Source organism: Penicillium antarcticum, assembly GCF_028974205.1.
Source record: "Penicillium antarcticum strain IBT 31339 chromosome Unknown utg000004l_segment0_segment0, whole genome shotgun sequence".
NCBI lineage: Eukaryota > Fungi > Ascomycota > Eurotiomycetes > Eurotiales > Aspergillaceae > Penicillium > Penicillium antarcticum.
The window spans coordinates 385172-397714 of record NW_026695302.1 but is presented as its reverse complement, the minus strand read 5'-3'; the positions used below and the strand labels follow the sequence as shown (position 1 = coordinate 397714).

At 49.1% G+C, this 12543-nt stretch overlaps 5 protein-coding genes across 5 annotated transcripts; 2 read left to right on the top strand and 3 right to left on the bottom strand.

Annotated features, from left to right (window-relative positions):
* Positions 1–1091: 1091 nt before the first annotated feature.
* Positions 1092–2498, top strand: N7508_004104 (TauD/TfdA family dioxygenase; the record flags this gene model as incomplete). The annotated part of the gene is made up of 4 exons (XM_058462170.1): positions 1092–1374; positions 1416–1949; positions 1972–2269; positions 2321–2498. 4 exons carry the CDS (start codon positions 1092–1094, stop codon positions 2496–2498), a joined length of 1293 nt encoding a protein of 430 aa, XP_058320795.1.
* Positions 2499–3249: 751 nt separating this feature from the next.
* On the top strand, positions 3250–4589 carry N7508_004103 (uncharacterized protein; the record flags this gene model as incomplete). The annotated part of the gene is made up of 3 exons (XM_058462169.1): positions 3250–3299; positions 3376–3957; positions 4022–4589. 3 exons carry the CDS (start codon positions 3250–3252, stop codon positions 4587–4589), a joined length of 1200 nt encoding a protein of 399 aa, XP_058320794.1.
* Positions 4590–4857: 268 nt separating this feature from the next.
* N7508_004102 (uncharacterized protein) lies at positions 4858–5915 on the bottom strand (the record flags this gene model as incomplete). Its single annotated transcript, XM_058462168.1, has 2 exons — positions 4858–5411; positions 5468–5915. The coding sequence occupies 2 exons, from the start codon at positions 5913–5915 to the stop codon at positions 4858–4860; spliced, it is 1002 nt and encodes a 333-aa protein (XP_058320793.1).
* A 558-nt stretch (positions 5916–6473) lies between these two features.
* Positions 6474–8058, bottom strand: N7508_004101 (MFS transporter; the record flags this gene model as incomplete). Its single annotated transcript, XM_058462167.1, has 3 exons — positions 6474–7355; positions 7407–7685; positions 7744–8058. 3 exons carry the CDS (start codon positions 8056–8058, stop codon positions 6474–6476), a joined length of 1476 nt encoding a protein of 491 aa, XP_058320792.1.
* Positions 8059–8466: 408 nt separating this feature from the next.
* On the bottom strand, positions 8467–11939 carry N7508_004100 (tetratricopeptide repeat protein; the record flags this gene model as incomplete). Its single annotated transcript, XM_058462166.1, has 5 exons — positions 8467–9347; positions 9397–9612; positions 9661–10468; positions 10524–11547; positions 11596–11939. The coding sequence occupies 5 exons, from the start codon at positions 11937–11939 to the stop codon at positions 8467–8469; spliced, it is 3273 nt and encodes a 1090-aa protein (XP_058320791.1).
* Between the last annotated feature and the right edge of the window lie 604 nt (positions 11940–12543).

Sequence of the window (12543 nt, the reverse complement as noted above, 5' to 3'; positions counted from 1 at the left end):
ATAAGCGTCGTAACTCCGCGGGCATTCGGTATCTCTCGTCGAAATTGAAACTCAGGTCTTGCTGTTTTTTATGAGCTACTGGAGCTCGGCGCCGAACACTTTCCCCCGATTACTTCGAGTCATACTGCCAAAATCTTCATGTCATCTAGTCATCTACAATTTCTTACATCCTTGACGTAACAATGGAGGCTAACCCTGACCAACAATGGCTCTGTTGTGATCATCTGGATTGGTGCTCACATATGGTACCGCTGCCCATGGTGGGTCAATGCGAGCACGATCAACCCAGACGAATTCCGACGGTTTTATGAGCCCCAAACTGGGTGATAAACAGTGTAAACATCCCGAGACTCGTGACTGCATAACTTGTGCAGTTTTTGGCTGTATTTTTGGGTATTTGACTTACAAGAAAGGCCTCTTTCTATGACCATAGAATCAGATATGCGTTTAATGAGCACTTGAGGCTACGGGACTACTATTCTGAACAGTGGAACTAAATGCAGCAAGTGCTTTGAACATATTCCATTGGGATTGGGGTTCAGCTCCACCAAACACCACCGACATCCAAAGCACTAGATAGATCCCTGAGGGTTCAGAGGCAAGTCCAGATTTCAGCCACTGAGCTCTAGTTCGATCTAGTCCCACTTTTGCTATGGGACGGCCCGGCTAGTGTGCAAAAGTACTCCCCATTTTGCCCAAACTTCAAGGCTTCTGTTTAGGGCTAATCATTAGCCGGTCTTGCTTACATGGTTTGTTCTTTATCAAGTGCACCCCGATCTCAACAAACTTTGTTCTTTTGGCTTTGGCTGCAAATTCAAACCGACGACTTGCATGGTTGAGGTATTTAAAAGATCCTGCGTATGTACGTCAGCTACTCCGCACTCGCTTAGAAATATACACATCTTGACGTGGCTTTGCATGAGCGATACATTGAAGTACTTCTGCCTAATAGGTCTAGCACCCAAGCAAGAGCCTAAGTATTTGCTAGTCAAAAAGGTGGTATCTCTTCATTGAGCTTCAGATCTGGAGCATTGTTCAAATCCACATTCAGTTGTTCTTTCTCACCCCCACGAGCCTTTCTCATTATTATCATGTCTGCTTCTGCCATTGCACCTGATATCTCCCATGAACCTGATTTTGAGACATACCAAAATCGGACAAAGCGCCGCCTGGCATGCGAAGACACGTCGCAACCTCTCCCCGATGGATTTCCGCTGCAATTGAGGTCTGATCTGGCGTGGGCTGTGAGTGATTTACCTCTCGCTGGCAGTGGAGACGAGCCCTGGGTCTATAATCTCACTGTGATGGAACTGGAAGAGATCGACCAAGCACTGGCGTACTTCAAAGGGTTTGTATTAATCAGCCCGCAGCTATGTACAACAAGGCTTGTCAGCTTGTCATTAACCATATCTCAGATCTTCAGAAGCCTTTGGGATATATTCAGCCTGAAACTTTCCCATTGCCAACTTTGCATTCGAGACTTCGTTCCTTGTCGCATGACTTACATTTCAAACGTGGGTTTTGCGTGCTCCGTCGGCTTCCAGTCGAGAAGTGGACCCGCGAGGAGAATATCATTGTCTATGCAGGCGTGTCTTCCCACATTGGCTCTATCCGTGGGCGTCAGGATATCACACACGAGGGTGCCCCAGCAGATGTGATGCTTTGTCACATCACCAATCTCATCACAACCGGGAATCAGAAAGCGCTAGGTGCCCCGGCGTTTACGATGGATAGACAGGTTTTCCATACCGATACGGGCGATGTTGTGTCTCTGTTAGCCTTGAGCGAAGCTGTTGAAGGTGGCGAGAGCCAAGTTGTGAGCGGCTGGACAGTTTACAATGAGATTGCTCAGTCACGCCCGGATCTGATTCGGACATTGGCGGAAGAATGGATCATCGATGGGTATTCAAACACTTTGCAAAATAACAAGGATGACTTTTGTGCTAATGGTGTGACGTCACAGATTTAAAGACGCTGAACGACCGTACTTCCAGCGCCCTCTACTCTACTATCAGCCCGCGACGGATGAAGCACCAGAACGAGTGGCGTTTCAATTTGCCCGCCGTACCTTCACTGGCTTTGGTGCTTTACCTAGATCGGCTCATATTCCGCCGATTACAGAGGCTCAGGCTGAAGCTCTCGATGCTCTTCACTTTGTAGCAGAGAAGCATTGTCTGGAATTTAAGATCAAGAAAGGAGACATCCAATACATCAACAACCTCTCTATCATTCATGCCAGACGGGGGTACAAGGATGACGAACAGGAACCGTAAGTTCAGCCCTGCAAAAGTATGGAACATGGCTAATTTATTGGATGTAGACGACACTTGCTGAGGCTGTGGCTGAGAGATCCTGAACACGCTTGGATTACCCCAGAGCCCCTCCAGGAGCGATGGCAAGGTATTTATCATGGAATTACTGCCGAGAAAGAGGTCTTTCCTCTTGAGCCGTTCATCCGTACTGCCTCGAATGGCACTGCGACAAAAGATGGAATCTAGCCGGGGAGGCATGCTGGCAAGAAGACTTTCCTTTGAATTATGTCTAGGCTCATGCAATGACTGGCGTGATGAGGAAACGATATTCTTCTACAAGACACTGTGACTGCTCATGGCCAGAAGCAATTAATGCGCCCTACGTATTTCAACATCCCCATACCGATCGGCCTCGACTTTTTGGATCGGGTGGGTAACAGATCCATTAGCTAATAACATAAAGATGAATATTAGTATTCATCAAAACGTTGTTGTATACGTCTGTACGCAATATATGGGAAAGTCGACTGGTCTACGTCATTGTAGATGAGATGACTCCTTGGTTTCTAATTCTGACCTATGTACTTGATTTCCTCTGCCACTTCTTGGTGGTCCCTTTCCGTTTTAGTGCTCAGACCTGCTTTGGGATGATACTGATTGATTTTATGAAACACGGCCATGGGTTTTTTTCAGGCGGTGCATGAGACAGTGAGGATGTGCAACCTGTATACAACCATGGGCAACTGCAGTCCCGTGATCGACAGGCAATCCCCGAATACCATTCAGCGTGCCAGACGATCATGCTCGGCCGGAAACCGAAAGGAACTAACCGCATCAGAATGAAGCAATGCGAAGATTCCTGCCAAGCCACTCGCGTGCACTTACGCTATCCAGTGGCTCGGTTGTTAGCGCTGCACTACTGTACGAATTAGATATACTCCGTCTTGACCGGCTCAGAATCTGCCACTGTCACCCCCTACGCTCCACGTCCCATAGTATGGACGACCAAATTCGCCCCTATGTTACCGTCACTGGGACCAACCGCTCGTGAGTTTTCCCGACGTTGGATTCCTTTCGGTCCAAACTCTGGAAAAAGAGCGTTTGGCAAATTAACCATCGTTAGGCTTGATACCCCCTGTCTGCAGCTGGAAATACACAACGCCCCCCGCATCCTCTGCACCATTCGGCGACTTCCGACTCACAGGGGCTCCGATAGCAGACCGTGTCTGTTCAAGTGGAGCCCCGTTGGGGATGGCTTCGTGCCTAACGGATTTATCCTGCTCTGCCATGTCCGATCTGCTGAAGAGAGGATCACGCTGCAGAGGGTCGAGATCGCACCGGATCCTGCATACAACCCGGCCCTGGTCCAATCCAGTTCGGTCCAGATTTCCCCGTGGACTTCGAGTCTCTGGGAGTTGAAGACCGGAGACTCGGTGTCCTTTCGGACTAGCTTGCCTGATCATTGGGAAAGGCAGCTCCGGCCAGGAACGACATATGAGCTCCTTTGGCCGGGGGGCACGATTGGGCTGTGGGAATGGGGGACGATACAGCAGCATCTTGAAGAGGAGCTGACGCCTTGTTCAGGGTCCGGGAGGAATCTCGTCGAATTACCAGGGGGAGCGCGGACTCTGCTCTCGGTGGACAGTGTGCCCTCTCTTCCGGCGCCCAAGGTGTCTCCAGAGCCTGTTGGAGGCGGGGCTCGGGTGTACGTTCTCTCGCTTTCTTGCATTTTTCACTTGTGGTGACATCTAACCAGAGGAGAACTGTAGGCCTGGAGCCCCAATTCTCAGTGTGGAACTGCAATGTCCTCCCACAATCTATTGCCAGGGTCCATTCCAGATCACTGGAAAAGTCCACTACCACCGCCCGATCTCATCGGAGGCCAGGGCGATCATATTTCACACCTGGATCTTCACAGACGATTTCAGCCTCTATCGGTGCAAAGGCACCGATCTTCAATTTATCGACACTGAATCGCCCATCGACGGATACGCTATCTACGATGATCCGGACGTGCTCAGCAACGTGACCGCACACAACGATTTCACCACCCTCCAGCCGGGGGAATCGTGGGAATTTTCACGGCATATCCAGGGGCAAAGCTGGACGAGTATTCCCCGCGATGCGCACGTGGGTGAGACCTTCGGCGTGCGGTACAATGGTGGGACTGTCGACTGGTGGGATTGGGGTGGGAAGGAGGACCATGCCAACACAAGGGTGACGCTACCCTGTTATTTAACTGGAAGGGTGGTCGACCCGGCCGAGAATGAGGGAAGACCGCGGCTAGTCATTCCGGCGTCGAATCTAGCCAACTTCACCTTGGCTGATTCGGACTGAGAAGTTTTCATCTTGGTCATTCATCCCCGTCGGACAGGGAATCTTGGTTCATAATCTTGTAGTTCCTTGTAGACATTAAATAGCATGGCAGTCCTACTCGCGCGCAGCCCCCAAGAGAGGCTCCCTCTCGGCATCATTCATCTTCACCCCTCCATGTTCCCGCGCAAGACAGAACAGCGAGATCGCCACCACGGCAAATACAACCCCCTGGGTCAGGAATCCTTGCCTGTATAGTAACCTATATACAGGTAAAGGGTTTTCAGTTGGGTCATTCACCATCGTCGCCAGACGAGCCGATTTTGCCCGACCCAAGATAATCCGTCAACGTATTCGTATCACAGCCAAACCAACGCTTCAGTACCGGAAACTTGGCTGCATGTTTGCGGAAGCTCGGGGCATTGATTGTTGGAACATTGGCGGGATTATCGTAAACCTCGTGATCGTTAGTAACGCTCACTTGAATCTCCTCGAGCGTATCACGATGCGGGAGCAAAGCCGCTACAAAGTCAGCCACTGTTGATTCGTTAATTTCTGCGTTCTTCAGCTCATGGTGCCAGAGGCTCTCCGAATGGCAGATCCTAAGACGTTTCAATGCCCTGGGAGCACGCAAGATCTTCGCTATAGCTTCAAAGTTCACATAGCTCCTTTCAATGCGCAGAGACTGAAGTTCGGTTTGGCGTACAAAGTGCTGATCAAACTCGCCATCTTCTTCTTCGAGCATAAAGCCACGTAATGTGAGATCATGGAGTTGTGGGATGATGAAGACGTGCGAATAGTGAATGAATGATGCTTGGCCATTGCGCTCAGTGCGATCGAGAGTAACTGATACATAGATGTTAGTTCCGAGTGCAGCTTTTGAATCTCAGTCATTAACTTACGAGATCGAAGATTCGTAGAAACTCGCGATTCTAGCGGTTGTTGCAAGCTTGCCTTTTCAAGGTAATCCCAAAGACATCCTTCAAGGGTATCCCAGTTTTCTTCATCGGTGTCCCACATCCAGTAGCCACCGTCCAGAGTGAGGCTCTCCAGATTCTTTAGCTTCTCAAGACATGGTACAACACGACAGGGCGAGATATTGGTCCTCCAATCATCAATCGTGACTGTGACATAGCGGACCAGCTCGGCATATTTTGTTTCAACTGTCTGTCCAAATTCGTTGCTTTTGCCGTGTCGAATGTCTGCCGATTCGTAGAGATATGGGGTTGTCAAGAGGTTGAGAGCGTGGCATGTTCGTGCCAGGGCCGCGCGACTCGGGCCGTCCGAGTATTCGATCACAGAGACAAGAAGTTCATTTGAAAGAGTCCAGATCATTGGCCTTCTCCCCATTTTGTTTGTGTAGATCGACAAGACGGTGAAGGTGGAATATGCGGCTTAATAAATCTAACATAACATCACTTTCCCTTATGCTCTAACAATTTGGCACACCACTTGGTAAAAGCCAGATGAAAGGACTTTGGCAATGATGAGGCTGATAACAGCACATTCATATGCGCATTTATATAGACAGGATGCCGCCTCGGTGGGGCTGGTCCGCCTAAAGATCTGCCTTGAGCTGCCGCTTTTACTAGCCCCGAATTTCCTAGTTGAGACGCCGCTTTTCTTTTATCTGCGTTTCGTTTCTCTATCTATTTCATTGGACACTTGAATTGCTCTTCATGATCTCTGGGTATTCTTCGCAAATCCGAGTAAACCGGTTACATCGTCTGGCTCTCCCTTCATTGCGACTGAAGATCCTAGCCTTTCATAGCAAGGCGCTTCGAAATATTCGGGGAAGAACCCAGCATGCTCCCAATCAATGATTACTCCAATCTTGAGTATCTCTGGATCAACAATGATGTTCAACTGCGAAAGGTCATGAAAACAAATATATAACAACCGTAGGCGTTACTCCGCTCGCCGAATTCGAATACCACCATGCCAACCAATCCATCCCTTCTCAGCCGGACCACGAGAAAGACAGATAAGAAGCGCCGCCCCAATAAATGCCAAGCTAACACTTCCAGTCAGAATCCAACCCCCTTCACTATAAATTCGATTCCCAACGGAAGTACCCATCAACTGACCACAAAACACACCTATCATGTAACCAGTATTGATCCTATTGCGAGCCTTTGGGGCAACGCTATAGATAGCAGTACGATTCGCGATCTGTGTCATCTGGAGACCAAAATCTTGAAGCGCAGCTTGGATAATTGGACCGGCGACACTGTAGGTCCCGGTATAGGTACCGATACTCACGCCAATGATGAGGATGCTCAAACTGACGAGGATGGATAGCTGCGGCACAAATTTATCGATCATGTACCGTGAATAAAGCGGGCCCAAGAACATTGGCGTTAATCCTGCCAGGGAGAATAGTCCTATCGTCAAGGTTGGATAGTTGTATGGATCTCCTGATAGGAGGAAGGTTAGGGTTGTCCAGAAACTGGTGAATGTGGCGGAGAGGAAGAATCCCATGAGCGTTGCCTGGACCAGGACTGGTGATGTCCAGTAATAGCCGATTATGGAGTACAGGATTTTGACGTAGGAGATGTTGATGTTAGTCCGGGGATAGTCGGGCATGAACATCCAGAGGAGGGCGAAGATGAGGAATTGGAGGGCTAGGGATAGCCAGTAGATGTTTCGCCAGTAGGAATATTCTGCTACGATTCCCGATAGAAGGCGGGCGAAGAGGAGTCCTAGGACCAGCCCGGAAGAGACGATAGAGAGGGCTGTTGCGCGGCGAGCTGGGGGTACGAGATCACCAACGAGGGGAAGCATGATTTGCTATAGGAAATTAGCTCTAAAGTTAATGATGAACACGGAGTTTTCACTTACTGGAGTCACGGTAGTCACAGAGCTTAAATAGCTGATAACAAGAAATGCCTCGAATGATTTTGTTATGCAAAGTCCAACCCACAGGGCCGCAGTGATAAAGGTCAACAGTAGGACAAAATGTCTTCTTCTCACCAAGTCCCCTAAGGGACAGAGCAAAATCAGACCCGTCGCATACCCAGCCTGACTGCAAGTCGGAATTAATGAGACTCGCTCATGGGTGACGCCAAAGAATTGGGCGAGCACATCGAGAATAGGGTGCGAATAGTACAAATTGGCAACCTACAGTATCAATATTAGCTTAAAAAATCAGAATCTTCTGGATTTATGAATTCCATACGGTGAATGTCCCGGAGAATGCGAACAGGATGTTCAAAGGCATTCCGAACGTGAACGGATTCTCCGCATCCCATCGACATCGCGGCGGCGTCCAGAATATGACATCGACAAAACGAGTCCAATACTGGTGTTTTGCTGCTGCTTCCTCTGTATCTTGGACATTATATTCGAGGCTCTTTTCATCTTGCTCATACGACTGCGGCGTTGGCCCATTGGAATGTGCCGAGGTGATCGGACTATCTCCGCTGGATAATCCAGGAGGTTCAAAAGGAGAGTCGGGTTGATCTTCCACTCTGTGGCTGTTTGTTACAGTCATTGAACTGTGGAATATCCCAATATTCCCTCGTCTGTTCTATCGCCCGTTCAATAAGGAGTAGACATGGGGGATGTTGAGGGGAAGGACAAGATAAGAGAAGCAAGAAACCCTCCGAATCAATGAGAGCTGCAGATCACACGCATATAAGCCCGTAATTCTCCGTGAAAGAAAAGGCCCGAAGTGCGAAGTGCTCAAACATTCCCCGAGTTGCCATTGTCATCCCCGATTTCCGCTCTCGGCTTCGGCCCCACATTTACACTGTCGATGATGGCAGAGACTATTACTGCGTCTGACTTCATTGTTTAGCTGATTCTTGTTTCAGATTCGAGCAATATCATACATCGTACAAACTAGCTAGGTCATTAAAGCAATTGGCTCCTTTCAAGAGAACCACTGTTGGAACATGAATCAGATAACGAGCCACTGCTCAGTGACAGCCTGTGCGGCTGTTGCATCCCCACTGAGAACATAGATGCACTGCATCGCATACGCAGCCTCGCGTGTGAAGTCCTCGACAAAAGGCGGGATCGCGAGGAATGCTTCATGCTGATCAGTATCGCCCATGACTACATCGCCGCCATTTTCTGAGGCATTCTCTGTCTGGTTATCCTGTGCCTCCTTTTTAATCTGTTCGCCCAGTTTCAGTACTTTGTCGTATCCCTCGATCGCCAGATGGGCGAGACCAAGGGAATGCCACACGCGAGCGAAATTAAATTCCATCTCTTGCTTTTCTGCCAAGAGGCTACCGGGTCTCTCGCGGACACGTCGGTATTCGTGCATGAAAGATAGTCCTTGCATGATGAGGTAGTGTCGATTTTCGGCCTGCCGTTTGAGGGAATGGTGGATGAAAGAGAGGCCGATGGATAGGAGGACGGCTGGGTTTTGATCGTCGAGTGCATAGGCTCGGAAGAAATAGTTCAAGGCAGGGTAGAAACTGTTTCCAGAGTACAGAATGTGGCCGTAGAGTACTAGGAGCGCGATGTCTAGTTCCATAGCAGGGATTGGGTCACCGGCTTCGTCGCGTGTGGATAGAGTCGCGCGTTCTTTCCAGATGGACTGTCGGGTTGGTCGGGGGATATCACTAGGCAGGGTAAAGTCCATCGCTTTGATTTGGCGAAGCATGAACTTCATGTTTGGTGAGGAATGGAAGAGGGATCGGTGAGGATCACCACACAGGTGGCTCAACATGGAGAAAAGGCGATAAGTGTCGGTGACAAACTGGTACTCCTTGATGAACCAGCGTGCTTCGTTAGCTAGAGTATCTTCATCTCCCACGCGAAGCGCACAAGCTAAACAGGCGTAAGCTAAGAAACTTGTATCAAAGAGGCAGAGACTTACTAAACCAGCACACATGGATTAATCGAGATTTGGGCTTGGAGTGCAACCAGATGCTTGCAAGTGATGCTGAATCAAGGGCCTCGTAAGACTCCTCTGGCTCGCCCTGTTCTGCCGTGAGCAGGGCATACTGAAGGAAAATATCGAGCCACTCATCAAAAGGTATTCCGTGATAGTCCGTTGGGATTGCACCCTGGAGGGGTTCTTGTGTCCCTTCTCCTGAGATACTGTCAGTATAATAACTTCAAACTGGTTTGGTCGACTCACCCAGACTCTCATGAAGACGGCCTGCCATTTCATGCATCTCATCCATCCATGTTCGATCTTTACCCTTTCCGCCCTTGCGTTGCTGAGGGCGCGAATATCCCATAAATGCGACGCTGCGGATTTCTGGATAGAAAGCTCTATTGGAGCGGAAGTCTCGCAACAGAGCATCAGCAATATCAAGCCAATCCTCGATGGCGTCTGATGCACCCTCCTTTACGCGAGGTAGCAGATCCAGCATCTTTGCATAAAGGAACTGAATATCATCGGTTCGAGTACCTTCACCTCTTCTCCCTTGGGCTGAAGGAGTAGCGTTCATAAGTGGCACTGTTGGAGCTGTTGGTTTGGGCGCAAGTGGCCGGAGGGCTGCTGTTTCAGCCAGTTTGAATTCAATGGCAAGCTGCTCAAGCCTGGTATCCTTTCTTTTTCGCTTGGATCTGTTCTCCTGTCTGCCAATCAAGACCGCTTCGTTGACATATTTTAAGGCTTGTTCACTCATTTCAAGGCTCTCATATAGTCTCGCTAAAGCCACCCGCGACTCCATGTGCTTCGGATCGTGCTCGGCGACGAGCAGAAAGCAGCTTTCGGCATCTTCCACTTTTCCAAGCTGTATACAACATTCGCCCATAGCCATGAAAAAGCTTATGTCCGCATGATCTGACGTTTGCTGAATGGGGGTATAGTATCGCAGAGCTTCTTCTAGCAGACCAGCCTTTTTCAGTGCATCCGCCGCTTCTCTGAAAAGATCGCCATAGTCGAAGATCCGAGCTCCTTCGGAGTCATCCTCGGGATTGAGCCATTCGAAATGATGCTAGTTTCACTGGTTAGGGCTTGATCGTCCATTATCTGCAAAACATCACACTTACTAATGCTTCAGACTGGTTCTTTTCACCCATGTTCAGGCGGAAGACACCTAATTTGACTCGAAGCTCCAAAGGAAGTCCGAGTCCATAGCTTTCTCGAGGCCATTGTTTAGGTACGTATCCTTCTGTTTTGATACGTCGAGGTGAATCATCAGCATCCCATTCACGATCGTCGTCATCCATATCCTCCCACATAGTATCATCAACCCGTCCTAGGAGCCACCGCGCGAGCATTTTCAGAGAGTTCAGTCCTTCCGCAGGCTGCTGAAGGTAGCCAAAAAGTTCAACATAAATGTTGACATCGGACCACGAGAACTCGCATTCTTCAGGATCAAGAGTCAAGTAGTGATTAATGCTATCTGTATAGTGATCCACTGCTTTCTGAATCTCATCCGAGTCAATGTATGTCTCTGCAAGATGACGCAGGGCCTTGACGCTGTGTGGTCGTTCCTTGAGTAACCTTTCATACTCCGTTGCAGCTCGACCATTATGACCTAGCTCACGGTAGATCGCCGCTCTTTGAAACCGGATGTTGTAGTTCTCGGGGCTGACTTCGAGGATGCGACTGTAACAGTAGACCACATCATTCAAAGCAGACTTTCGATTATCCCCTGCACGGTCCAAGATAAGCTTAGCAACTTTGACCCAAACGCCAGGATCCTTCGGCCTGGTATGAGCTCCGTTGAAAAGAGCCGCCAGGGCTTTGTCGTTTTCTCCTTGTGCAAGGAAGATTTCAGAGAGTAGAGAATGCGCAGCAAACATCTCAGGATTGGCTTGAATCGCCTGCATGACCTGCTCAATGGCATAATCGTAATTGCCATCAATGAATGCAGATGTGGCCTCTGAATGGAAGTGCTTGAACTCTGGACCGGGTTCAATTGGTTTGCGTGGACCTCTCTTGATGCCCTTTCCACCGCGGGCACCATATCTTCCGGAGAAGCGCCCGCCTCCTCGGCGTCGGCGTCTCCTGGCAGCAGAATCATCATCGTCATCATCTTCTGCTGCTGCTTCGTCGTCATCATCATCGCTATAATTGTCTTAGCTTCATCCAGATATAGAGCTTTGACCAACATACCTATCCGTTTCCTCCTCACCGGATATGACAAAGTCGTTGTCAGATGCAGCCTCATCGAATTGTCCTGGGATATGAGGTACTGGGGGATATTGCTGATCGTACTCGCCCGAGGAGAACTCTTCTTCTTCTATCTCTGGTTCAACTTTGCCTGGAAAGCGATAAATGTCTTCAGGAGGCTGCATCTGATCTCCAAAAAGACGAGGATCAAGTACCGAGGAAAGGGCATTTCCATCATCCATAGGTTGACCATGCTGCCATGAATAGTGAACATTTTCATCGATCTCCGGATACTCCGAATCCTCCTTTGAGGGAGAGGTTATGTCTGGGTAATACCTGTCAGCCATGGCCAAGAATTGTCTGACCAGCCTGTAAGGGATAGTGTCAGACTTGACAGCTGCGTGGGATCAACGTGGTTATCAAGCCAGTATACAGCGCACTGGGACGTTTCAGGCCTGGTCTTGGCAGATATTCATAGTAACATCTCCACCAGGCCCTAGATATCTAGAGAAGAATAGACGAAATTAGACGAAATAGCGCAGAAAGTAGAAAAAGCGCAAATCGCAGAGCTCGCGTCGAAGAATGTTGAGGTCGGAACCCGTGATCGCGGCCTGAAACAGAAAAGCCTCTGCACCAGGGTTCGACTTCTTCTCTTCTCCTCTTCCTCCCTCCTCACCCTTTTTTTCTTTCCTTTCCTTTCGGGACTGTGGCTTTCTTGTGTTTGACACACTATTGCTTCACGTCTCTTTCTTTCGTTTCAGGCCTTAATTTCTCTCATACTTTCTTCACACTTTTCGAGGTGCAGCCCACTGGACTGGTCTGTACCCGATCGTTGTCGAAGTCGAGATTTGGGTCTTTTCAAGCCTGATACTCTAGAATTCCTGGTTTGGGGATTTCTGATTCTTTTTGTTACGCAAACTCAGCAGGCGCTGCAGGTGTTTTGCAGTAATT